This window comes from Leptidea sinapis, chromosome 39, assembly GCF_905404315.1.
Source record: "Leptidea sinapis chromosome 39, ilLepSina1.1, whole genome shotgun sequence".
Classification (NCBI taxonomy): Eukaryota; Metazoa; Arthropoda; class Insecta; order Lepidoptera; family Pieridae; genus Leptidea; species Leptidea sinapis.
Window position 1 is genome coordinate 7,136,330 of NC_066303.1, and position 27,190 is coordinate 7,163,519.

The window sequence follows — 27,190 nt, forward strand, 5'->3', positions numbered from 1 at the left end:
CACCCGAGGAGGGGTTCATATCCAAATAAATAACCCATACAAATAAGTAACACGTATGAACATCTAGATATTAAGAAAAATATAAACTAACACTAAATAACAACATTTGAATTGTACATATATTAGGGAATTGAAAAAAAAAAGCAGCGCTACATTGTTATGGGCAGGGCGTATCGATTACCAGAAGCTGAAAGTCGTGCTCGTCTCGTACCTCATATCATAAAAAAAAATTATAAGTGTCTGATTTTTATGTTATTGGGGCTATATCATAATAATATGTAACCATGTATACCATGTGTACCAGGTATATTAGGTCATTTTGTACTATGTTATAAAAATGTTATGTTATGTATTGACGCTTGATATTATTTTAGATTTATCGGATCATCTTCTAGTACTTATTTAATGCCATAAAAAAGAAACTTATTGATAGTATTTTACGTCAATGAAAAATTTAACTAATTTATTTCGTCGCGGCAACGAACCATCGTTCCCATACGACACATCTCGGTAGGAATGTTTCGATGATATTTTTTACTTAGTAATGGTTAATTACTTTCAAAGCCAACACTATAACGCAAAAACGCTTAGTAAGAACTGCAAGAGAAAATAATATAAGAATAACACTAAGCTCTTAAATTAATAATCTGGGTAATATAAAATACACAGTTTTTAAAATAAATTGTTTTCGAAACTGTTTTTCCATACCGAAATTCCACTCTGTATACCTATAATGTATATCGTGTAACGGTCCAAAATTTGACGCTCTCGTGTAACGCATAAATCTGATGCTTAGATGGTTAGAGAGCCCGCACAGCATTCTTTTTATGAGTCTAATATCTTTTGCAGTGAGTTGACGTATCGCATGTGGTTGAAGAATTGAACTTCCCAAAGAGATGCTATGCTCATGCACTAAAGGACCACATTTTACCAGTGGGAGGCTCCTTCGCACAGGATGTCGGCCACATTATGGGCGGCGTCTATTATTAGATGTGTAAGCATTACTGTATTTCGGTTTGAAGGGCGCCGTAGCTAGGGCATATGAGATATAACATTTTATGTCTCAAGGTAACGAGCGCAGTTGTAGTACCATTCAGAATTTTTGGGGTTTTTGGATGTGTCACGGGGTTTCATCTGCACTATTACATAAACTGAATACTCTACAATTTCTGAGGCGTAGAGTTTTCTTTGCATATCCCTGCAATATTTTTCATAGCCTGTACAATTTTCCATGTGCCTCATGCACAACCATGTTTTAATGGCTTGGATTAGGCTTTGCGAATAGGGCCAAGTTAAGGATATTTGCTTCAGAGCTTAGTACATTATATTGTATTCAAATTCAAATATTATTATTCAAATTTGGATGTGAAATCACTTATTGAAAGTCAAGAAATCTACTACCCATTCCAAAATGAATGCCTCAGGCCTGAGAAGAATGGGCGCAACAAACTCAGCGGGCTTTTTTTTTCAACAAAAATATGTTTTACAAATAAAGTAACATTTACAAAGTAACATTGTACAATTAAACTTATTATTTAATAGTCTGAGGGCGGTCGCTCCATTCCCAATCTGTGGTATCATTAAGAAAGTAATTTATGTTATAGTAACCTTTACCACACAAACGTTTTTTAACAATTCTTTTGAATAACGTAATACTTTTGTTTTGAACATTTTCTGGGATCTTACTTACTTACTCGACTTAGCCGAGTAGTAGGCATCATCAGTTTATGTCTGTTCCTGGTGTTAATGTCATTATGGTTATGACAGTTTCTGGCAAATTCACTTATGTGCCTATGAACATACATAACATTATCAAGAATATATTGAGAAGCAACAGTCAAGATGTTAATTTCTTTGAATTTTGCTCTCAATGACGATTCTCTAGGACCTTGGTTATAAATAGCGCGTATTGCAAACCTACTAATATTATGCGCGAAAGTTTGTAAAAATGTATGGATGTATGTTTGTTACTCTTTCACGCAAAACCTACTGAATGGATTATGATGAAACTTTACAATAAGGTAGATTATTAAAATAACACAAAGGCTATAATTTATTACGATTTAGTGTGAATTATCGAAAATTTAGTGATAAATGTAAGTAGGAAAAGATCTGTAGATGGCAGATATTTTCCATTCTTACATGCACAGAAAAAACCGTTGGAGTTACACATATATAATGTATTAAGAAATGTTCATCTTACATAGCCCTACAAAAAAGCACGCGTCAGCATATTTCTATTCGTTATGTGTAAGCCATTATCGCCAAAAGAGTGAAGCATTAAAAGTAATAAAAAATTATTTTAATGCACATTTGGTAATTTCAAATTGATTCTTGTATTAAAATAAACGCTTTTCTCGCTTCTGTTATTTGAATTTTTGTCTTTCATGCATTTCATCATTTCATCATTTGGACAAATATTTTTAATAGTTACGACGATGACCAACCGAGTGCGCGATAATATGGTGCGGTCCGGCGGCGGGCGAACTACTGAATAAATTGAATTCATATTATTATTGCAATATTAACAAGACGTCGCGTCGGGGCAACATATTATCACGTATCATATCTAGATGCAGGCATACTATATGTTTTTGCTACTTCATAGCGTCCATACAGCTGACGTCGTAGGCAGCAGCTAGTTAAATATAGTATCAGATATAGTATTCCGTCTGCTAATAATCTCATCTGCTTGTAAGTATAAGTACTTTATACTCAGACGAGGCATAATGTGTAAGGCTCTTAAATGAATCTTCCGTTTTATAATAACTCTCAATGTATGTTTGTTACATAAAGCGGGAGTTTAAACGAAGCCTTACACACAGTCTTTGTTAATTTATGAGTACACAACGAATGAAGTCTGTTCGCTTTGGTTTTAAACTTTCACGAAGTTAGACTTAACATGTCGGAGTTGGGTTTGTGAATTCCATTGTAAAATTTATAAAGGCAAGAATAGATCTAATATGTTAGTTACGTGAAATGAGTTTATTTTGTCATTATTCAATTATAATTTCTTCTGTACTAAAGAATTATATAAGAATGTGCTAATGTAGAAAATAGGTATTTGTGGACAAACGTATTAGACTGTTAGCAGAATTTTCACCATGATTTTAGTATTGGATTTTCACCACTGGAGCAACAATGCAAAATTATTATGGTACCACCATACAAATCTAAATAAGGTTTTTCTATTGGCACCATCGGTTTCAAATTACGGTTCGTTCTTGTCAATAAACCTGTTAAAAATTGTTCTTATGTTGCAAACATCTTAAGGTGTGCAGCGTGAGAGAATGATACTGAGCCATCACGCTCGTTCCGATAAAGTAGGTATAATCAGAGTAATTTATACACATTAATAAGTTTACTGTGAATATTATTACTTGTAAAGCTTAAGAATCACAAAAATTGTGATTATCGTCTTCCTTATTTCGTTTTGACAAAAAAAAAATTGAAAACAAAATTTATGAACGATGCGGGACTCAAACCCGCGAGCTCTCGCGTTCCGTGCTAGCGCTCTTCCAACTGAGCCAACCGTTCGAGTGACGTATCATTGATAAATCTTGTATGTCTTGATCAACTCTCAGGTTATGGTTTCACTTATGTTGTATTGGACAGATATAGTTTTTGTTATAGTGGTGCTGATGATACGTTCAAATTGATATATAATAATAATAATATTGACAAACTCTTACACAAATTACCTTGCCCCAAACTAGGCATAGCACTGTACTATGGGTACAAGACAACGATATATTTAATACAATATACTTACTTAAACATACATAAACACAAATAAACATCCATGACTCGGAAACAAACATCCACATTCATCATATAAATGATTGTACCTACCGGGATTCGAACCCGGGACCTCTATTTAGTAGTCAGGCTCACTAACCATTCGGCTATATCGGTCGTCGTAAATAATACATTAACGACGTAAAAAAGATAATGTGACTTATCACCGGTAAGTTTATTATATTTATATAAGATTGGTTTGCTAAAACCGTAAATAATTTAGTAAAACAAACATTAATTGGTTAAATATGTTACAATTGTTGACAAGTATTGATATCCCTTTCTTTCCCGCTTGTCAGAATGAGACAGATGAAAGGACGTGCCAAAGGAGGACCAGCACAGTCAAAAATGAAAACTATAGAGTCGCTCATTTATTAAATACATTGCTGCCTATAGACTAATAATATTTTAATCAACTGGAGTAAACGCAGAAATGTATCGATATAACAGTCGAAGCTTATTATGGTGTCATTTGTGGCATGTGTCTTAATGCAGCTGTTTGAATGTCTGTGTGAATTGTCTATATGTATCGAACGTCATTGGTGAATCAAAATAAGGCATAAGGCATTTATTTTCTCAAAAGTTATTCCTTCAGAATTTGTTTTGATGTCATTTCTAGACACTACACATCATCATCATCAGCCGGAAGACGTCCACTGCTGGACAAAGGCCTCTCCCAAACATCGCCACGACGATCGGTCCTGCGCTGCCCTCATCCAACCTACTCCGGCGATTTTGACCAGATCGTCGGTCCCTCTTGCGGGGGGCCTACCAACACTACGCCTTCCGGTACGTGGTAGCCATTCGAGTACCTTACTGCCCCAACTACCATATGTCTGTCGAGCTATGTGCCCTGCCCACTGCCAATTCAGTTTCGCAATCATTTGGGCTATGTCAGTGACTTTGGTTCTCCTACGTCTGTGTTCCGTATGTCATCACTGGCAATACACATTGGTTAAAAAAACACACTACTACCGCTTCGGAAACAAATGGCGCTCTGAGAGAGAAGAATTGGCGCAAGAAACTCTAAACACTCAGTAAAGTGAAAGCAAAAAGGAGCAGACACTCTCAGTAAACTTTGCTTAAACCCATCTGGTTACAGGAGCATCAAATTACTCTGGACTTCACAGTATTTATGACCACTACTATACCGACTCCTGTCAACCGCAGTCTCCCTGGAAACGTCACCCTGCAAATATCACCAAACCTCGGGTTCAATTAATTATAGTGCGCCAATATAAAAGTGGCCAAGTGCGAGCCGGACTCGCCCGAGTAGGGTTCCGTAACAGCAGCCAGCAGGTAACATAATATAAAAGTTATATAGAAAGGAAAATTAAATTAAATTATTTAAATGGAAAAGGCAAAAATCTTTGTTCACAATCATGCAGTGCAAATGAGATCATCATTTATAGGTAAAGAAAACTACCTACCAGATCTCGTTCAAACCAATTCACGGTGGAAGTTTCCATGGTAATGTACATTTTTTTTTTAGTTTTATCGATCTCTTATTTTAGAATATACAGGTGGGGGGGGATATTCATTTTAGGGGGATAGCCACTTTGGAAGTGTCTCTCGCGCAACCTATTCAGAAAAAATTATATTAAAAACCTCGATATTATTTTTGAAGACCTATCCATAGATACAAAATATGGGTTTGATGAAAAAAAAAATTGAATTTCAGTTCGAAGTATGGGGAACGCCCATCATTTATTATTAATTTTTTTTTTCTGTTTTTATCCGGTTCACAGAATACATCTACTTACCAAGTTACAACAGTATAGTTCTTATAGTTTTGGAAAAAAGTGGCTGTGACATACATGGACAGACATGACAAATCTATAGGGGTTCCGTTTTTTGCCATTTGGCTACAGAACCCTAAAACTGCAACTTTTACGCAAAAAAAAATGTGTAAATACAGTTAAACTAACACGCGCCATTACAATGCAGTGCTGCTCGGCATTCTTGAAAAATCCAAAAACTGTGAGCGGCACTACGATTGCGCTCGTCACCCTGAGACATAAGGTGTTAATTCTCATTTAATCCCAGTAATTTCACTAGCTACGGCGCCCTACAGACCGAAACACAAGTATGCTTACACACTACTGCTGCACGGCAGAAATAGGCGCCGTTGTGGTACCAATAATGTAGCCGGCATCCTGTAATGCCAAATGAATCTCCGTGAGCTGAGTGAGGTGTGAATACTGGTGTTATACTCTCTGTTTCTCTTGGTTACCCATGGGTAGTTTGTACGTAACCACTTTTACTATAGAAGTGGAGGATGGTACCTATGGGTCATCAGATATGTGATCACCGGGATCATACTCTATTTTCAAGCGTAAAATATACATAGATATGATACCGATAAATCATTTTTTATATCAAATAGAGGTAGCCGTACATTCTTTGAGATATGATAATAGATAAATTGATATAGGCATCAATAGCACAGAAGAATGTACTGTATAGTATTGTATTTTGTCATTTGACAAGTTTCACTCTTCTATGACTTTGTTAAAAATAACGTAAGCATTAATAGCTGAGCTGAGAAAAAAGACCTTTTCAAATAATAATAATTAATAGTAATTAAATGGTTTATTTCGTTCATAAATACAGAAATCTTATTATTAATAACAATATTATGGAGAACAGAAACAAAATGGTGTCTAATCAGCATTATGTTGAGAATTTTACTTCACAACGCTGGTATCCTCTAGACACTGAGACACAGACTTCGAGGATAATTAAATATTTATATATTTCTAATCCCCCAAGTCTGCTGCAACCATAAACATTGGCAATGAAAATAAAATTATATATATATACTTCGCACGAGTAAAAAAAGAAGGACTGCGCGCCGTGATATTAGCAAGTGAAGCACCGTTATGCTAGTGTGTGTGCGGTTATGGGAGATACTAGTTACACAATTTTTTCTCCCTAAAATAACCATATATGGCCACAAATACTTATATAGTATCGTTTATACAGTTTTTCACAACGCACGACGGCATTTTAAAATATTTTATTTGCGACACAAACTGATCTGTCACACACGATGACAATTCTCATAATGGCCGCCTATCGGCCTATAGTAGTGTAAGTGTGTACGTGGGGCTATGTATTTACACGTTTACCGGCTTGGTTTGGTGCTACACTGTTACGTAAGGTGACACGGAGTCCTTATTTTTTACTAGTCCGTGATATATAAAAAAAAATAAAAATAAAACTAAATCTGTTAGTAACTAATACATTTATAAATTTAAGGAAACTAACATAACATTAACACAATAATATCATAATATCAGTATGTACCAAATTATTATCTGATACCACAGAGTAGGGTAAGTTACGTATAATACTGAAATTCGTCATCTGAATTATTTGATTCTTCTTTGACATTGTTAAACAAAAACGCGAATATTAATAGCAGAGAAAAATTACCTTTTTAAATATGTGATACTGAAATTTGTCATTTGATAATTTTACTCTTTTTTTCATATAATTACACGATTTTTGAATTCAATAACTTCTTGTCCAAACTTTAAACATGACAACACATACCCTAACTTGTGTTTTGTGTTCCCTAAAATATGGTCCAGGGAGGCGATGGCTGGTCCATGCGTTTAGCATGACCATTATTTCCTTTAAAGTTAAAGCTATTATAATATATTTTATTTTATGAAATGCTCACAAAATGCCTCTATTTATTTACGGTATGTGTGGATTGATGCATCTACTATACTCATTAACACTTGTGTTTATAAGTATTAATTTACTTTTTTTTCTTTTTTTGACTTACTCGTGTAAGCCTTTCAGTTTTTGACATTTGAGTATTTTGTTGCGTCACTTTGCATATAATGTAATTGAAATGATTTGTAAAACAATTAAAATGTAAATGTTGACTTAAAAGAGTGGCAATGAGTTTCTTGCTACTTCTTCTCATTAGCTCAACCCTTTACGAAGTAGCGGTAAATTCAATAAGAAACAATTTTTTTTTTGACATTCATAAGTGTCATTTCCGTGACCTACATGAATAAAGAGTTTTTGAATTTTGAATTTTGTGCCCTTGACAATTATTTTTAAAAAGGGATCTAGAGTTCTAGTTCCAGGTATTATTAATATACATGTTTGATTTTTTAATACAAAGCTTACAGTAAAATTCCGTTGCCAAGCAAACAAATATAAAAGCAAAACTATTTGGAGACACAAATAAAATGATGCCCGAAGTCACAAGAGCGACAAAAGTTTAACGACGTTCCGTTTTCAAGATATCCAAGAATCGTTCGTATGAAAGCGTAAACATATTCTAAAGTATGCACTGCGTTTAACACTGAATAAAATTCTTCTTAACTTGTGGCTGCTGTGGCCTGTGCACACTCGGGCCGGAAGTCGCGGCGACAAACTATGCGACGCCGGAAAGAACATGAAATTATCACAGAGTAAGATGCTCTAGAGAGATCAATATTTATTACTATTTTGAATATAAAAAATAGCAATTAAACCACATTACTTTTTGGAGAATTAAACGCGCATTTTTGTAATTGAATTTTTAATTTATTTATTAATTCCGATATTGTGTTGATCATACAACAAACGTAGCCGACATTCATGGGCTGCTATAATGACTATTTATTGTTGATTTTCTTAATAATTTATATTAAAATTCAGAATCTGTACGCGTGTTTCAAGTATTTCGTAAAAATATGTGATAGTTAAATGATAAAAAAACTAAGCATTAAAATAGATTGCTGCGAAAGTGGGATAAGGAATGAATTTATATTTATACTAGCTGATCCGGCAAACGTTGTTTTCCATATAAAGTATAATTCACGCGATAGTTTTATAAGTAATAAAATATTGCCTATATTATAGCCTGTACATCATTTTGTTCTATTGTCAATAGTTTTTGCAGCGCACGCAAAAATAGGTTTTCGATTTTACACCTTGTGTTACAAAATAGCAATTTTATTACGGATCCCTTATTTTGAAAAAAAAACATAGCCTATAGCCTTCCTCGATAAATGGACTACCCAACACTGAAAGAATAATTCAAATCGGACCAGTAGTACCAGAGATTAGCGCGTTCAAACAAAACAAACAAACACTGCAGCTTTATAATATTAGTATAGATTTTTTACTGCTGTAAACCACTAAGATTCTTAATCCAAAGGAGTTATCGCTAAACCAATCCGTTGCTACCTATGATCTAAAAATCTTGGTTTGTTCGTTTTACTCTCTAGTTTGTTTTTTTTTTTTTTGGAGAGGAGGAAAAAAGATTTATTGAAGACCCCGAAACGGGCCCCATATGTCGGACTCGGGTGTAAACACCCCCTACCGACTAAAAACCTCCTCTATGCTGTTAGCCCTGAAGGCTTTTACAGCGACATAGGACGTGGACTGTGGAGCACAGACGCCGCAAAGACTACGCAACAACAGTCGCGGGGGGTCTCCTAAGGAGACTCGAACCTCGGACCGGCAGTGTGCTTGTGGGAAGGAGAGATGATGTAAATGAAATGAAAAAAAAAATGGTGATATATTGTGTCTCTAGTTATTAATTTATCTACAGGATCTACTTTACAGTTGATAGCGTCCATTAATTACATTTCAAATATTTTTTGATAAGCCGCTCTTTTAAATCTAAACAATTTTGAATAAAATATCTTCTATTTACATTTCTATTCCGGATATCAGTGGAAATTTAAAATTTATATAAAAAATATGTATGCAATGTACGAATACAAAAATTATAACTTTTGTTTTAATATTGCCGAATGATACTTCATTTACTCTGTGTGTTGAGTGATCTTTACCATTACAGGGAACCTAGCCATGGACGATGTTTGTTCATTAGAGGTTTAATTTGATTTTTCTAGCGCGGCCCTAATTGCATTGCTTTTATAATTCCCAGCTCATTTATGCAGAGACGCAGGCCACAATTAGTTTACGCTATTTGTTTTTCAATGAACTATTTTTCACATCTCATGCAGATCTCTATATAAATAGCTGGTGTTTAAGCGAAGCTTTGCAAGGGACGTGTTTAGTTGTTTAAGTGGATTTTTTGTGTATTGTGATTATATAAACTAATAGAAATTTCTTATTCGTTTATATTTAAATAACGATGATGATTGTTTCGTCACATAGTATAGGTATGTATGCCTATATGTACCTTTCCGTTCCGGGAAACTCTGATCGCGCGGTATACCTCAGATCAACATAATTTTGGCGCTTGCGCAGCGTTCTATCAATGCATCGTATTATTTTACGTGTAGAAATAGATTGCTTATTATTAGGATGATTTGAGTGAATGTATCTGAAAGCTATTGTAACAAGCTATAAGACCATGCAAAGTTAAATACCTTATAAGCCGTACGGCACACTCGGTTTTGGTGTATCTAAAAGTCTATTGCCGACTTGGGAAGGGTTATATTTCATATCTGCATTTCAGTTTTATGATAAATTGATCCAAGATTTTATTTGCAACTGAATTACAGTAAGCATATTTTATTAAATTAATAGTGTGCAGTGACGACCCATATAGCCGAATGGTTAGTGACCCTGACTACAAAGCTAGAGGTCCCGGGTTCGAATCCCGGTAAGTGCAATCATTTTATATTATGATGAATATGAATGTTTGTTTCCGAGTCATGGATGTTTATATGTATTTATGTATGTTTAAGTAAGTATATTGTATTAAATATATCGTTGTCTTGTGCCCATAGTACAGGCTATGCCTAGTTTGAGGCAAGATAATTTGTGTGAAAGTGTGTCAATATTATATTATATTATTATTATATTGGCATTGAAATATTAAGGCGTGAGTATATTCTTCCAATGTAAGTTGAGTTCTAATCTTTCTTGTCTATCCTATTCAACATGTAGCAGCTTAGGATGGACGCATGTCGGTTTGGTATTGCCTAGCCTTTTAAAACTGCGTCGAGAACATCAGTTAGTTATTAGATTCGAGACCAGCAAATGAAATTTTGTTTAGAAACTCGTTAAGTAATACAGTAAAAGTGGCAATCCTTGTGAGTATCGGACTGCAAAAAATTAAAACTTAACTGAATATCATTCATGAATAAATGCTAATTTCCAATTTATTAAGGTAGCCTAGAGCGCATGCTATTTAATAGCAAGAAAGAAACTCAACGATAAAATTTAGAAAATTACGGAACGCAAAGAGACAAACTTATAGTAAAACTAGAAACTATTAATCAATTTTTAAGTAATTATTTACATAAAAGGTGTAGTCTGCAGAACGGTATCTAAGAAGATGGTTACAATGACCCAGATAAGTTAATAATGAGTCTCCAAGCTGAGCCACTTCCAGAACCCAGCAAAGAAGACTACAAAATAACCCAAGAAATAACAAAATCATTGAATACGTAAAATTATTTTGGCTTTAGTTCCGTAAAACATCATGATCAAGGTACAACCATCAGATTCAAGCAATTTTTTGGTAGTTCTAGTTCTACAGTGTATGAACAAAAAAACCGTTTTCGCTATCTATGGTTCCCATCGCAATATTAAATTATTTAATCCCTGATAATCTATGACGGTAATAAAGCATCACCTACACTTGTTCTTCGAAAAATGTTCATCCGAGCAGTACCTCCACCAAATACATTTGTTCTGCCTCCAAATACCAAACTATCATTAGTAAGTATCGTATGATTTAAGGGTATGCGTCGTAAGTACAGGCACATAGTATTCCATTAAGAAGTATCAGTAATGAGTGCAGTTCTATGTAATCGGGGTCTTGTTTTGATATCATATTTGTGGGCACTCTCTCTAATTCTACTTCATCCCACAAGCCATTAGTGGCTTAGGGTCTATCAACCTCATCGTGAAAGTATAACATGACAGTATTCAGGACCATCAAGTTCACGAAGCATCCTTATCATCTCCTCCATCCAACACAAACAATAAATTCAAGCTCTAAAAGTTGATGCATCCAGTATTCGATCATTTATATTTTTGTTTATTTTTATTACTTTTATGAAATTTTTGCTGACTTTGACCACCTAGATGTGTAGTGTTCCGTGACTGAGGTTGTCCAACAATCAGCCTTAATAAAACTAGGGAGTAAATATTCCTGCTCGGTATTTCCAAGACGATACTATTTAGTTAAATAAAAAATCGGCTTTTTTTTAACCTGTATTATTAAAAAATAAAATCATATCATATTATTAACGCCTTTTTTTCCGAAACTATAAAAGAGGTGTTAGTTTTATAAAATAAAAATACGATTCACTATTTATTAACCGACTTTGAAAAGGATTCAATATTCAGTCTATCTCTTACTTGAGATAAAAATTGTGACTATCGTTGACTTTTCTGTTCCAATAAACTATCGACGGTAACTCACCTTATCCGCACTCGCTGTCAGTCAATGGGACGTCGTATAGCTTACCAGCTATAGAAGTTTGTATGGAAATTTCAATTCACGCGTCCCAATATAAGGCGATAAGAATGACTTATCGGGTATATTGGGACAGCTTCAGATTATTGACAGCTAATTACTGACAGTAGAAGGTAATAATTTATCTCTATCTGTAGATAGTATATTGGAAAGGGCCGTTACAATATCACTACAGTGTACCCGTGAAATTATAATGTTACTAAGACCAGGCCGTTAAATTGTAAGAAATTAAACAAATGATAAACAAATATTGGCAAAATTAACACTAAAGAAAACTTAAATCATTTATATAATTATGGATTTCCGCAAAGTTACGCCTAATTCGATAAATTTTCTTAAATCGGTAAGAAATTAAGTCGATCAACAATCTACCAGTTAATAATAATATCACTAGTGAAATTATAACATCGCGGCTGTGACAATATACCTGTGATATATATATGACGCAGAACAATAAATAGCTAAATAGTGGCTAAAATTCTATTTTTTATAGGTTTATCATACTATACTTACTTTCATGCTTTAAAAAGGGTGACTAGAGAACAAGGACTAAGAGCCGAGCCAAATAAAAGTTTCATATTATGGATTTTAGGGCTAACACTTGCTTGAAGCTTAAAATCTTTATTCTTTCATTTTTATTATTATTCTGGGTATTCAAACGTCAGATAAAAGACTTACTAGCATTATCAAAAGACTTCTATTATTTTATGAAAAAGCGAAACAAACGAGCGAAACAGCGGGTCACCTGGAGTTAAGTGATCACCGCTGCCCACATTATCTAGCAACACCAGAGGAATCAAAGGAGCGTTGCCGGCCTTTAAAGAAGGTGTACTCGCATTTTTTTATGGTACCCATGTTGTATCGTGCCGCAAACACCGCACAAGAAAGCTCATTCCACAGCTTTGTTGAAAGTGGAAGAAAGTTACTTGAAAACCGCACTGTGGAGGAACGCCACACATCCAGATGGTGGGGATGATATTTATTTATTTATTTATTTATTTGGATCATCAACATTACATATATTACACATTTATATAAACTTATGCTAGGTACAATTATTCTGATATATGTAACAATTAAAGATGAACACATCATTCAATGGTAACAGTGAACAGTGTGATTTATACAGTCAAAAATGTCTAAGTACAAAAATGTATATAAAGTAAGGATATAATTTATATGGTTTTATAATGAAGAGGATATAGGTACATACTACTTGGAAAAAAAAATTCACAGGTTAGCTTGATGTGCGATAATTTTTACAAACTTTTTTGAATTATCGTTGAAAATATCGATTTCTGAATTTTTTGAATTTACTTCGTTGTATAATCTACAAAGCCTGACGATGGGGGCGTTGAGTCCAATGTTTGTTCTGCAGTAAGGAATGTGAAAGATCTTGGATATCGTCTGTCTTGGGTATTTAAAGGGTACTGAGAGGGATATGCATTCTTGAAGATCAGAATTATTTATTTTATTATTAACTATTTTGTGCAGAAATAATAAATCTAGGTAGCTGCGACGAGATTTTAGTGAATGAAGTTTAAAGAAGTCGAGGCGTTGGGTATAAGGGCATCTTTAAGATATTCCAGGTGTTGAAAAAGCTAGATGTCTCGAAAAAGACCGCTGTATTGATTCAATTCGTTGCGACTGCAAACTGTAGAAAGGATTCCAAACAACACTTGAGTATTCAATATGGGTTCGTACTAGAGCATTAAACAGTAGTATTTTGGTTTTTACACGATGGAATTTATTGGTGTTGCGTCTCATAAAGCCAAGCATCTGCGTAGATTTTTTAACGACTGAGTCTATGTGCGAATTGAATGTGAGTTGATTATCGATAAGAACACCTAAATCACGGATTTCACTTACTTCTTGTATCTCTGTATTATTTAACGTGTAAACAAAATTCGATGGTTTCTTTTTGGGGGTAAATTTTATAAGGAAGCACTTGCTGATATTTAAATACATATTGTTAGTGTAACACCATGTCCATATTCTATTTAAATCGGCTTGTAGTTGTGCACAGGAGACAGGGGATGCGGTAACATAAAGCTTCAAATCGTCCGCAAATATAGAGAATTTGGAGTGGAGTATTACTGAACTAATATCGTTGATAAATAACAAGAATAAGATTGGTGCAAGGTGGGATCCTTGCGGCACACCAGAGGTTGCATAGTAAGTATGTGACTTATAACCGTTGGTCATCACTATTTGGGATCTCATTCCTAAATAAGATATAAGCCAGTTAAGAAGTGAACCACATACACCGGCGGTTTTTAATTTCAGTGTAAGCAAATTGTGGTCAACTTTGTCAAATGCGCTTTTAAAATCTGTATAGATACTGTGTACTTCATGGCCCTTATCTATGTCACTGCAAATATTGGAAACGTAGGAAACTAAGTTTGTTTGGACAGATCTTCCGTTGCAAAACCCGTGTTGGTTATTTGAAATAGTGGCACTGATATGCCTAGTTATGGTAGGAGTAACAAGAGATTCAAAGAGCTTGGCAAGGCAAGATAGTATTGCAATTGGCCGGTAATTTTCTACTTACGATAAGTCGCCCTTTTTAAATATAGGCACTATTTTGCTTTCTTTCCATACTTCCGGGAATATGCCATCTTGTAATGATTTGTTAAAAATTAGAAACAGAGGAAAAGAGAGAACAGTACTACATTTATTAATGAAAAATGGGTGGATATCGTCAGGGCCGCTAGCTTTAAAAATATTTATTTTTTTGATTTTTTTAATAATATCTGTTTCTGTTATATAAATACAATTGATGAGTGTGTCCGACAGTATTTGTGATGGGTGATTGTGTGTAGAAGTCTTTATATTAGAGTACACTGAATAAAAGTGGGAGGCAAAAAGGTTAGCTATTTCAGGGCCGGTATTTGCCACGGAGTCGTCTTTAGTCATTCTGTCAGGTAGTTTACATTTATTTTCCTTTTTATCCTTAATGTATCGCCAAAACGCCTTTGGATCTTTTGTTATATTGTCTTCAATATTGTTTCTATAAACAGACAAACAATGATCATGTCAGGAGTGACACCGATCCCGGAGGATTTCAAATTCCAGTCGATCCCGCGGGTTTCTATATTTTTTATATTTTGCACGGACTTTATTTTTTTCCGAAAGTATTTTTATTAGTTGTCCAGTATACCAGTGAGGATATCTGGAAGTTTTCACCTTGCGCTTTGGTACATATTTTGATATAGTTTTCCACAACTTGTTATATAGGACAGAAACCATTTCATTTACATGTTTTTCTTTTAGTTGGTCCTGCCATGGATAGCTCTTTAATTCTTTTTTAATAGCATCATAATCGGCTTTGAAATAATTATAATCGCTACGGGGCTTAGGTTTAAGGAAGGTAAGGTTGGGAAAACTTAGATTTAAAACGAGATTAGGATGATACGGATCTAATTTAGACAATAATTGTAATGGTTTACTTATATTTACAGAGTTGAAACTGCAAAGTACTAAGTCTAATATATTGCCGTTTGCGTTTTGAATATTATTGATTTGGTATAAATTATTAGTAGAGATAAAATCAATCAAATTATAACCTAAGGGATTGTGGTGGTATGATGGTAGAGTGTATGTACTGTTGTTTACGGGTGACCAGATAATTGAGCTCTGATTAAAATCTCCAATTATAATTAATTCTGTATGATCGATGACAGAGTTAGCGTTATTAATAAAAGCAGCTTGAGTGTGAAGATTGACAGGTGGAGGTAAATAGACAGCACAAATTGTTATTTTTTTAAGGATGTTATTCAGATTCAACTCTATAGTTATCCATAGATCTTCACATTCGCTTTCATAATGACTGATACGTGCTGAAGTTATGTCTTTCATTACTGCTATCATAACTCCTCCGCCATCCAACTTGCTATTACTGGAAGTATGGCGATCACGGCGGTAGACCACATAACGACCATCGATGAATTCGTTATCAAATATTTGATTGTTTAACCATGTTTCGGTAAAAATTATAATTTTATATTCATTTTGAAGAATATTTTTATATATTTCATTAGTTTTTGTACGTATACCTCTTACGTTCTGATAATATATGTCAACAGAATCGAATTTGGAAATTGAAAACTGAGTCGCAATTAAATCTAAAACATAAAATACATATAGTTCCTAAGTGAGAGTGAGACTTGAGAGTGTCATGACTGCGGATTAGAATGCAGGAGCACGATTCGTCTTTTCTCATATAGATTCGCCCGTTACGAACCCATACATACTTATAGCCCGAGACTTTAGCCGTTGTTCGAGCAGCTGCATGTAAAGACTTATTTGCTGGGATAAGATGTTCGCTAACGTAGATTGGGGCAAGAGGAGCACTTCCAGAAACACCGAAATGGCCAGAGTTTAGCTTTTCATGAGCCTTTTTATTTTTATTGAACTTTGTGACTGCGGCTAAGAGGGTATCACGTTGACGAGCACTTCGTAGTTTTGCTATTACAGCTCGGGGCCTTGTACTTTCTTTGTCCAATTTAGCCACGCGAGTAACATGTTGAATATCAGCATCTCCAATAGAGCATCCAACAGCTTCAGCAAGGCTTATAAGAGTTGTGGACAGATTTTCGGATCGATGTTCAGGGAGCCCGTTTATTTCAACGTTAGATTCGCGCATGAGTTGTTCGACGTTGCTCAACCTAGTTGTCAAATCTTTAACGGAACTTTGTAGTTTTTGATTGTCCGTTTGAAGATATTTTATGACTTCATTTTTTTCGTCCAACGATTTTTTGAGATCTTCGTATTGTTTATTGAAGAACTCAAAGGAATCTTGGTAACTTCTCACCTGTGTTTTGATGTCCTTCAGTTGTTCGGCAACTTGCTGTTTAATTATTTGTGACACTTCCTGTCTGAGAATGTCACGAAGACGGTTTTCTGTTACGAAATGATCTTGGTTGTTAGGAGACTGCAATATTGGGTTAGCTTTATTGACATTTGTGTCAATGTTTAAAGATGTTGAGTTCAAGGCAGGCGTATCTGTCAACGAATGACGTTTGCATTTGCCACATTTAACAGTCCGGTTCAGTTCTTGACGATGATCCTTGAATTTTGCTGAATCAATATTCATACAGGAAAAGTGGTGTGGACCCTTGCACGAGGAACAATTTAAAAGGCATCCACGGTCTATCTTTTTATTACACTCTTGGCAATTCATAGTGCGAATGCTTCAAATCGACATAAGCGCCTAGTTCCGCTGATAATAAACTTCAATGAATGTTCAAGTAGGAATTTAATCCTTCACCCAATAATCTTGTTATTAAATTATAAATAAAAAACAAAATATTTTTAGAGCTGAGATTCGAACTCGGTTCGACGCGGCACAATCTAACGCCTTAGTTAGCCACAGAGCCACGAGGATTCTGACGCAATAACTGCAAACTGCGTTCACGTTAAGTACTTGGGCAAAACGATCAACACGAGACTGCTACGTCAACCCGACGGCAAAGTTTTTTTTCACTGTACCCACAATAGTTTTTAATTTTTTTCACTGCATACCACACTACTAATTTTGTTTCTATAATAAAAACCGGTAAATTAACTTTCTGTAACAACACTTTTTGACCACAGTTCACTTTAGTTCATACCTTTCACCTTAATCAGTTTCTAAATTCTAATATTCGGGTTTCACTGCTTTAAAATTTAAAACAATACGGAGCTTGACTAAGCGAGGTGTCACCGTTAACGTCAACGGCTAACTGATTAGTGTAGTTACTATGATACGCCACTAATTAATATTCTAATTAGTGGCGTATCATAGTAAGGCGCCGGCGGTATGAATCAGGTGAAACAGCTTTTCGGAACACATATGGTTATGGTTTGTAAAGTGGCATTGGTCCAGTTCAGTGCAGCCCTGTTTCACTACGACCAATGTGATCTATTACTACTGTTAACTATAGCTCACTGCTAAGATTGATTCTTTTCATGAATCTTACTATATATTTTGCAGTGAGGTGACTAAAGAGATACTACGTTTACGCATTAAAGGACCACATTCAGAGAGAATCTGTAACGGGATTTCATCTGCACTATTACAGAATCTACACGCTCTGTAATCTCTGAGACCTAAGATTAAGAGGTGTTCGTTTATATTGCAGTGCCCTGTTAGAATGCGTAAGTTTTCTCTACTTAGTCCTAGTGCCTCATTCGCAGCCTTCTTGTAGAAGGAATTGCCTTCGATCCCTGCATGTCCTGGAACCCATCGAAGTGTAACTCTGTTTATTCCTCCTAGAGTATTCAGTATAGTCCGGCAGTTGTCTACAAGCTTTGAGACTGTTCTGTTGGAGTCTATAGCAGACAGAGCCGCCTGACTATCTGTGTGTATATAAACACTCCATACATCCACGGCTCTATAATCTCTGAACCCGTTCTTTCATCAACTTTAAATGAATAATAGCCTTTCAATAGAACAATGGGATAATGGTCAATATAAAATAAAACAATTTAATAAAGTAATATTATAGGTACAATGTGAGAAATAATTTATTGCACTTGCTGTATTTACAATAATATCTTATCACAAGTAAAAAAGGAAATTTATTTAATTTACGAATGTTTTATCAAAATGATCAGAAGTTTAATGCTATGCTTATTATTCTCTACATACTAAATTTAATGAAAACTTATTATTAAATTCAATGAACAATAATACATACTTAACAATAATTGGTTTTATAATTAAATTAACATGATTTAAGTAACAATGTTTAAGCGATTTTTCATACTTCTACTTCATACACGTGAGATCAATTCTTTAAGTCCGTAATGTGCTTCCATAACAGGCCAAATGACTTAAAAAATATATATTTTAAAAAAATTTGAAAGAAATAATTTCGTAGTAAATCAAATTAAATAGCTATTCCTAATATTAGAGATTTCCCAAAAATAATCATTTTATGGTAATGTTTTGTTGATATTTACTAAAGTTGGGTAAAAGTATTTTTTTTTTTATGATAATAAGGGACGAGACGAGCAGGACGTTCAGCTGATGGTAATTGATACGCCATGCCCATTACAATGCAGTGCCGCTCAGGATTCTCAAAAAACCAAAAAATTCTGAGCGGCACTACAATTGCGCTCGTCACCTTGAGGCATAAGATGTTAAGCCTCATTTGCCCAGTAATTTAAGTATACGTAAACTATATTACGTTATATACGTTATCAACTATACGGAACACAAACCTACAACCTCTCACTTTCGGTGCGAGCGCTCTTCCACTGAGCCAAAAGTTCGAGCGATATATCGTTGATAAATCGGGAAGTACACAGGAGAATTGGCATGGCTTCTTAGCCATTGGCATAGCGCTCTTGCGCTATGTCTCAGCTTGGAAGAATCTGGAGAGATCGCATCATTTCCGTAAAAACTAAGACCAAACTGGTACGGACCCTAGTCTTCTCGATATTTTCATACGGCGCTGAGAATTGGAAATTGAAAGCTGCAGACCGCAAATGCATTGACGCCTTTGAGATGTGATGCTGGAGAAAGATGCTCCGTATCCCCTGGACAGCATTTCGATCTAATCTCTCCATGCGTGAACTCAGGATCTCCTCGCGATTGTCTTCCGAATGTCTGCGCAGAGTTTTAAAATACTTCGGTCACATCGCAAGGAAGGACGATGGAAACCTTGAGAGGCTCATTGTGGTCGGCAAAATAGATGGGATGAGGCCTCGTGGACGCAGTCCAACACGATGGTCCGACCAGATCCGCTCCGCCGTCGACTCTGCGGTTCACAATGCCTTTCACACCGCCAGAGACAGGAATAGATGGAGATCGATCATACGTGAGAAAGTGATACAGAGGGGTGGTTACGACCCTCAGTACTGAGGATGAGGACGCAGCGAGGAGGATCGTTGATTAATCTTGTATGTTTGATTCAACTCCCAGGTTGTGGCTTCATCTACATAATAATCTTTACAGTTGATAACCTGCTCAATCCCAATATTTTCATATTAGGAAATTGACATAAGATTTCGCTCTTTCAAATCTAAATAATTTGTTATTTTGTAAAGTGATTACCCTCACTTCTGGGATTAATTACACAAATTAAATTTGAAAACAAACTTGTTTAAAAACTTAATGTTATATTATTTTATATTTAGTTAATAAAGAAACTGTTTGACTCAGCAAAACATAACTGAACTCAAAGTGCAAATAGTAAAAAACCACAAAGATATCTCTGAAAAATTATTTTAATATTATCGAAAGCATAAATCATGCAGTTCCTTCCATTATTGTTAATAAAGAGATCACATTATGACTAATATTATTATATAATATTATGGTTTAAAATAACAAATCTTACATGATATTATGTACAGTTATGTGTGCTTATAATAAAAATATATAAAACGACGGAATTATTACTATCTATACTTATCTAATCACGAAGGAGAATTCAAATACGGGATTATTGAATTGTTTTGACAATATGTCAGTACTTATATCAACTCATTCTCTGTTAAATGTAAGAATTAGACAGAAAACACACACATATTATATAGTGTTCTTGCTTGAGATGCCACAGCTCTAGATTTAACAATAAAAAAAAATAATATCGCTAAGAAGCCTGATATTGTGTTGGTAGATCGGTTAGAGCGGCGGGCATTTATTGTTGATATCACCGTTCCGTGTGATGATAACCTTGTGAAAGCTGAAATAGACAAATTGTCGAAGTACCTAGACTTAGCACACGAGGTTACTGACATGTTGATTCAACAGTAATTGTCCCAATAGTCGTTTCCGTTAACGGTCTTATAGCAAAGAGCCTCGACCATCATCTCAAGAGGCTCTCACTTAATAACTGGATAAAGGGTCAGTTACAGAAAGCAGATGTTTTGGGAACGGCACGCATCGTGCGGAAGTTCCTCAGTCTGTCGCCCTAACCACCGGCGGAATTATCGTGAACCAACGCCGGCCGGACTCTATTTTTTATATTTATATTTGTAATATTGTTTTTTATAAATATGTAATACGGCACTACCTAAGAACAATAGATTTTAAAAAATCTATTGTTCTTAGGTAGTGCATGCATCGTATTTTAATACGGCAACTATTAGATGCATGTTTTCGTGGCTCTTGACACAAATTTTGTAACATACGCTTCTTGTTATTACATAGAAATAAAAAAAAACACAAAATACTTACTGATGATAATGTGTGATCCCAGTATCTTTCTTATTTCTTGTAGTATTATTTTAACAAAGTTTTATGTCTTATCTTAGTTTCTATTATTAGCAAAGTATAACAGAACATGTGGCACGTCAACGTCACACAATGTTCGAGTCTGACTCGAGTTCGCCAACTTGAGCGTAGTACTACGCCTGCGGTATCTAGTTGTAGCTCTAGTGTTGATCACATTAGGAGAAAGCGCATTCGCAATTAGTTTTAGTGTTTATATTCGTGAATCATAGTTCAAAATGTCGCGTAAACAATTTAATAGCCACAAATAGGTGACAGTTTTCAAGTAAATTTACGAAAGAAAACGTGTTTCAGTTTATTATTACCTACCTTCATTAAGTCGCAGATTTTTCATGAAAGGGCAGGACAAAAGAGCGTACAGCCACAATACAAGTAAGAGAACAGTAGTGTAACTCAGCGGTCTCCTTGAAATTTATACATAATATGTCTGGGCGGAGCGCTAGAGTTGGTACATACAAAAAGATTGACGACGCGGACTGCGCCGTGCAGCTAATTTGACTCGGTTAGCGACTAGTCTCGGCGGCGTACGGTGTGGCACTCAATACTTTTATGTTCCCAAGATTGCCTAGCAGCACTGACCTCGACTATATACCACTGGACTGGCGGCTGTTAAAGTGCTTTTGTGCCTGTTTGGCGCTGTTGGCCGAGAGTCTGCGGTACTAAAACTAGTGATGACAACCTTAGCAAAAATCGATAGATAGTTGGAAAGTATTTACAAAAAACAATTGTGTACTTTATTACGTTGATTATTGAAGTATGAATAACACGGAAAACGAACGAAATTAATACAAAATGTAAAAATACTTCAGAGTTATATACGTTCCTTCGCAGCCATTTGTCTAATACGTCAAATTTAGTTCCCTGAACGCTCGAGGGGCGCTTCAAATAGGCACAAATAATTTGCTGTCAAACATATGGAACAGCCTGTATTGTACAGTGGTATTTATACAGGTCAGCCTGTCCAGTGGTATTTATGTAGAGCAGCTCGAATTGTCGGGGACCCAGTGCTCTGTGAACGGCTGGATCACTTGGCGTTGCGTAGAGACGTCGCTTCATTGTGTGTCTTCTACCACATGTATCACGGGGAGTGTTCCGAAGAGCTGTTCAACCTGATTCCTGCCGCCAAATTTCACCTTCGCACGACACTCCACAAATTACGATATCATCCCCACCATCTGGATGTGTGGCGGTCCTCCACAGTGCGGTTTTCAAGCTTTCTTCCTCATACTACGAAGCTGTGGAATGAGCTTCCTTGTGCGGTGTTTCCGGGACGATACGACATGGGTACCTTCAAGAAAAGCGCGTACACCTTCCTTAAAGGCCGGCAACGCTCTTGTGATTCCTCTGGTGTTGCAAGAGAGTGTGGGCGGCGGTGATCACTTAACACCAGGTGACCTGTACGCTCGTTTGTCCTCCTATTCCATAAAAAAAGGTCAGTGCTTAGCAGCCATTTAATCATGTGTATGTGTGCGTGCCCCGATTCGAGCGCTCCAGTATAAAGTTAAATTACTGTTCTATTACTATATTATGGTACAGGTCACGTTATGTTCAGTGTTCCCTGCCGCTCTCATTCTTCTGCTTCTTATTACAATTAGAATTTAATTCATATACACCATGTAGTTTCCAAAATACAGAGGCTTGAGTAAACCATCCTTACCATAACATAGATGGCTGGCGATTATCTGGAATGATATCTTTCACGGATACTTCTTCCGCGCTACTCGTACACCAATATTGGAGAAATAACATTCCTCCGGTTAGTCTAGTATTTTAAATGTCCTTGTATTTCCATTTTATGTGGCAATTAAGAATTCTTTAAAATTTATACAAATTAAATGTGTAACAAAAATATATGAGCGTTGCGGGACTTGAACCCGCGACCTCTCGGGTAGAACTTCCGTAGGGATCAATAATTTTTATTTTTCTAAAATACTGTATTTGAAGATAACCGGACAGCGAGACAATAAAATCTTATCGTCCCAAATACCACAGTGTCTGAAGACGAAGGAGTCAACCAGTATGGTACGCAGACGTAGTCGCTAACTATGGGGCTCATGAGAAAGCTCAAGGTCAGAGGGCAAAGGAGAGAGCTATGCTCGGAGTTTCCCTACGAGATCGAATTTGAAATCAGGGGATTCGTAGGAGAACCAAAGTCACCGACATAGTGCAAATGATTGCACTGGGCAGGGCACATATTTCGCCGAACAGATGGCCGTTGGCGCAGCAAAGTCCTGGAATGGCGACGACGTACCGGAGGACACAGTGTTGGTTGCCCCCGACAAGATGTATCGACGATCTGGTCAAGATCGCCGGAATACGATGAGGGCAGCGCAGGACCGATAGTTGTAGAAATCTTTGAGGGAGACCTTTGTCTACAGGATCAGACGTTTGACTGTTGATGATTGACAGCGAGAAACAGGAAACGTATATTTTAATAAAGAAATCATTATTGTATCAACGGAAAATAATGAGAGTATGTTATCATAAGAAAGAATTACTCATTTTGTTATCTTTCTTACCAATTCTACTCAGAAGAGGTTAGTTTTTCCGAAATGATTAAACTATGTTATTTTTGAAGTTATACTTCTTTAGGCGCGTTATGAAAAAATTATCAGAGTGAAATTTTAAGATCACTGTAACACAAAAGTAACAGGTTGAAGTTGGTTCCCAAAATTTTCTGACTGTTATTTTTTTTTGGTTTTTCGTCCATTATTAGGACAAGCAAAGGGTTCAAGCCCATACATTCATTATTTAATAATTATTTGTCAAAGCCATCTTTGCAAGATTTTTACAAAATTGTTCTTTCTAAAAACGTAGAAAGCACGAGGAATAAATCATTTTAATGATTTTTGCTTCAATAGGCCAAAGAAGTATAACTTCTTGCGTACACAAACACTTTTTTCTTGTAAGAAAATGTACCTTACACCCGTCTAGCACAAAAAGGCTCAAATAATAATATTAAAATTACCTTAATAGATAGAATAAAAATTACAGTGCCCAAATATATAAATAAAATAAAGTAAATATGGAATCTTAATATAACAATGATCTTCTTAAATAAACATTACATATACCGTAAATTTATCTTAAATATAAAATACTAAATATAAAATTAATTAATTTCATCCGCCGAGGAGTGCGACCACGGGGTTATTGCTACTGCCGTCGCTGTAGTCGAGGTAATTACCAAACTCTTCGCTTACCACGTATTCGTCTCCAAATACCATCATCGGCAGAAAGAAGAGTAGAAATAGCAGAAACCAGTTCGAGAAGGTTCTTGATACACCGCCATTGAGGGTTACTGGAAAATTGATTTAAATGTTACTTAGTTTTAATAGACTAAAAATATTATGTAAGTATCTTAGATTAAGGATTAATTAAATTATTAATTAATTATGCCCTGTACTTTCCCCGGGGCGTAAAAAGAATAGGGGAGTCCCAGGCCCGTGGGTGTCGGAAGAGGCGACTAAGGGCTTTTTAGAAGTGGGAGAGCCACGCTGCCGTCTTATGACGTTAGCACAATCGGGCCAGACTCGTCCGGGTAGCGGCACTAGGCCGCTACTTCACGCCGGTATTCTGTGCGAGTGTGGTAATTAACCCGGACGAGTCTGGCCCAATTGTGACTACGTGTACTATGTGCCCACCACCACCTTGAGACGGTGCAGCCGGCCTTGTGTTTCCTTACAGAGACGCAGATATCTCGACCTAGCGATACGTCATATTAAACGTACTCCGGGTACAAAATTGAGCACAATTTTTTGCCTCATGCCGGGGTATGTGTGTACGCTAGGGAGGATATCTGCTGTCGCCGTCTCGGCAATTTTACGGGTAGGGACCGGTCTACTCTCTGGCTGCGCAAAGATTTAGAGGGCCGCGTCCGCATCTATGCGTGTGTCTACAGGTCCCATAGTGGTAACGCTGAAACCGATCATCTCATGGGCTGCATTCAAGCGGCAATTGACGACGTGCTTGCACAGATCCCCACCGCTGAAATCGAAGTCTTGGGTGATTTCAACGGGCACAATGCCGAATGGTTTGGATCACGCACCACAGACTATGGAGGGCGATCTGTGCATAATTTTGCATTGGCGTATGGTCTGTCCCAATTGGTTGAGTCGCCAACGCGGCTCCCGGATGTGGATAGCCACATGCCGTCCTTATTAGATATTTTCCGACAACACATCCCGATTGTTACCAGGTCTTTGTCGACGCCCCTCTCGGAACGTCCGACCATTGCCTGGTCAGGAGTGTACTGCCTATCCGACGCCATCGTTGCAGACCACCAGCGACCCGCCGCGTTTACTACAAGTCAGCGGATTGGTATAGGATGCGTTCCTTTTTTGCAACCTACCCTTGGGGCAAGGTTTGTTTCCCTTCGGATGATCCTAGTGCCTGTGCCGTTGCAGTAGCCGATGTGATACTACAGGGCATGGATATTTTTATACCAAGCTCTGTAGTACCGACTGGTGGCAGATCACAGCCCTGGTTCGATGCGTCAGTTAAAGCAGCATCTGACAGCAAAAAACAGGCGTATCGAACTTGGGTTGCGGCGCTGGGCACCAAGGATCCGAACTGCAAAGTTCTTAAGAGGAAATATAACCGTGCCTCCAGATTTTTTAAGCGGCAAATCGCCAAATACTGGGTCTTAAAATCTCCAGCGATTGCCAATTTCATGGCTATCTGGAGGGCAAAGCCAAATAGGCTTCAAAGAAACTGGGAGTCATTAATAAAACACGGCAATACTTCAAGCCGGCCCACATTCTAGCGCTCTACAAAGCGTAGGTCCGGCCACACATGGAGTATTGATGCCATCTCTGGTCAAGCGCACCCCAGTATCAGCTCGATCCATTTGACCGCGTGCAACGTCAACGCAAGCAAGCAGCTCGAATTGTCGGGGACCCAGTGCTCTGTGATAGGCTGGATCACTTGGCGTTGCGTAGAGATGTTGCTTCATTGTGTGTCTTCTACCGCATTTATCACGGGGAGTGTTCCGAAGAGCTATTTAACCTGATTTCTGCCGCCGAATTCCACATTCGCACGACACGCCACAAGTTAGGATATCATCGCCAACTGGATGTGCGGCGGTCCTCCACAGTGCGGTTTTCAAGGAGCTTAGTTCCGCGTACTACAATGCTGTGGAATGAGCTTCCTTGTGCGGTGTTTCCGGGACGATACGACATGGGTACCTTTAAAAAAAGCGCGTATACCTTCCTTTAAGGCCGGAAACGCTCCTGTGATTCCTCTGGTGTTGCCAGAGATTGTGGGCGGCGGTGATCACTTAAGAACAGGTGACCCGTTTGCCCTCCTATTCCATTAAAAAAAACATTTAACTGTCAATTTGATCCATAATAATTTTACTGAACGTAGTGTTTAAATTCTCTTTGAATTTCACAAATGACGCGTACTCTGTTGTTGTTTGTATGGTAATGTCTCACTTAGGAATAATTTAAGCTGTATGGAAACGTCCGGAGGAAAATCTGTAATGTGTGTGTGTCTGTGTACGAGTGGAACAATAAATCTAATACCGTAAAAACAAGAAAAAATTACTTACTCCGTTCAGGTCGAGGATCAGTCTCTGGCGTTAAGAAGTCCAGCTTTGCCGACTTGTTAAACACATTGTACATGGTAGCATAGCATGCTACCCTCATTCTGCCACTAGGGAACAAATGTGGCGTGACCTTCAACTCAACGTTTACTTTTGTAGTAAACAGACCACTGTCTGAAGGGTGCAGGCTTGTTTCTGTAGCTCTGAC

The 27,190-nt window shown here is 36.7% G+C and overlaps 1 protein-coding gene across 1 annotated transcript in view; it reads right to left on the reverse strand.

Annotated features, from left to right (window-relative positions):
- Positions 1 to 21,246: 21,246 nt before the first annotated feature.
- The window catches only part of LOC126976023 (uncharacterized), a 152,083-nt gene continuing 146,139 nt past the window's right edge, over positions 21,247 to 27,190 (reverse strand). The window contains exons 5-6 of the mRNA XM_050824168.1: positions 26,989 to 27,190; positions 21,247 to 24,738 (exon numbers count right to left, since the gene is read on the reverse strand). Coding sequence (XP_050680125.1) covers positions 24,560 to 24,738; positions 26,989 to 27,190 — 381 coding nt within the window. The 3' untranslated portion in view covers positions 21,247 to 24,559. The remainder of the gene's footprint in view (positions 24,739 to 26,988) is intronic.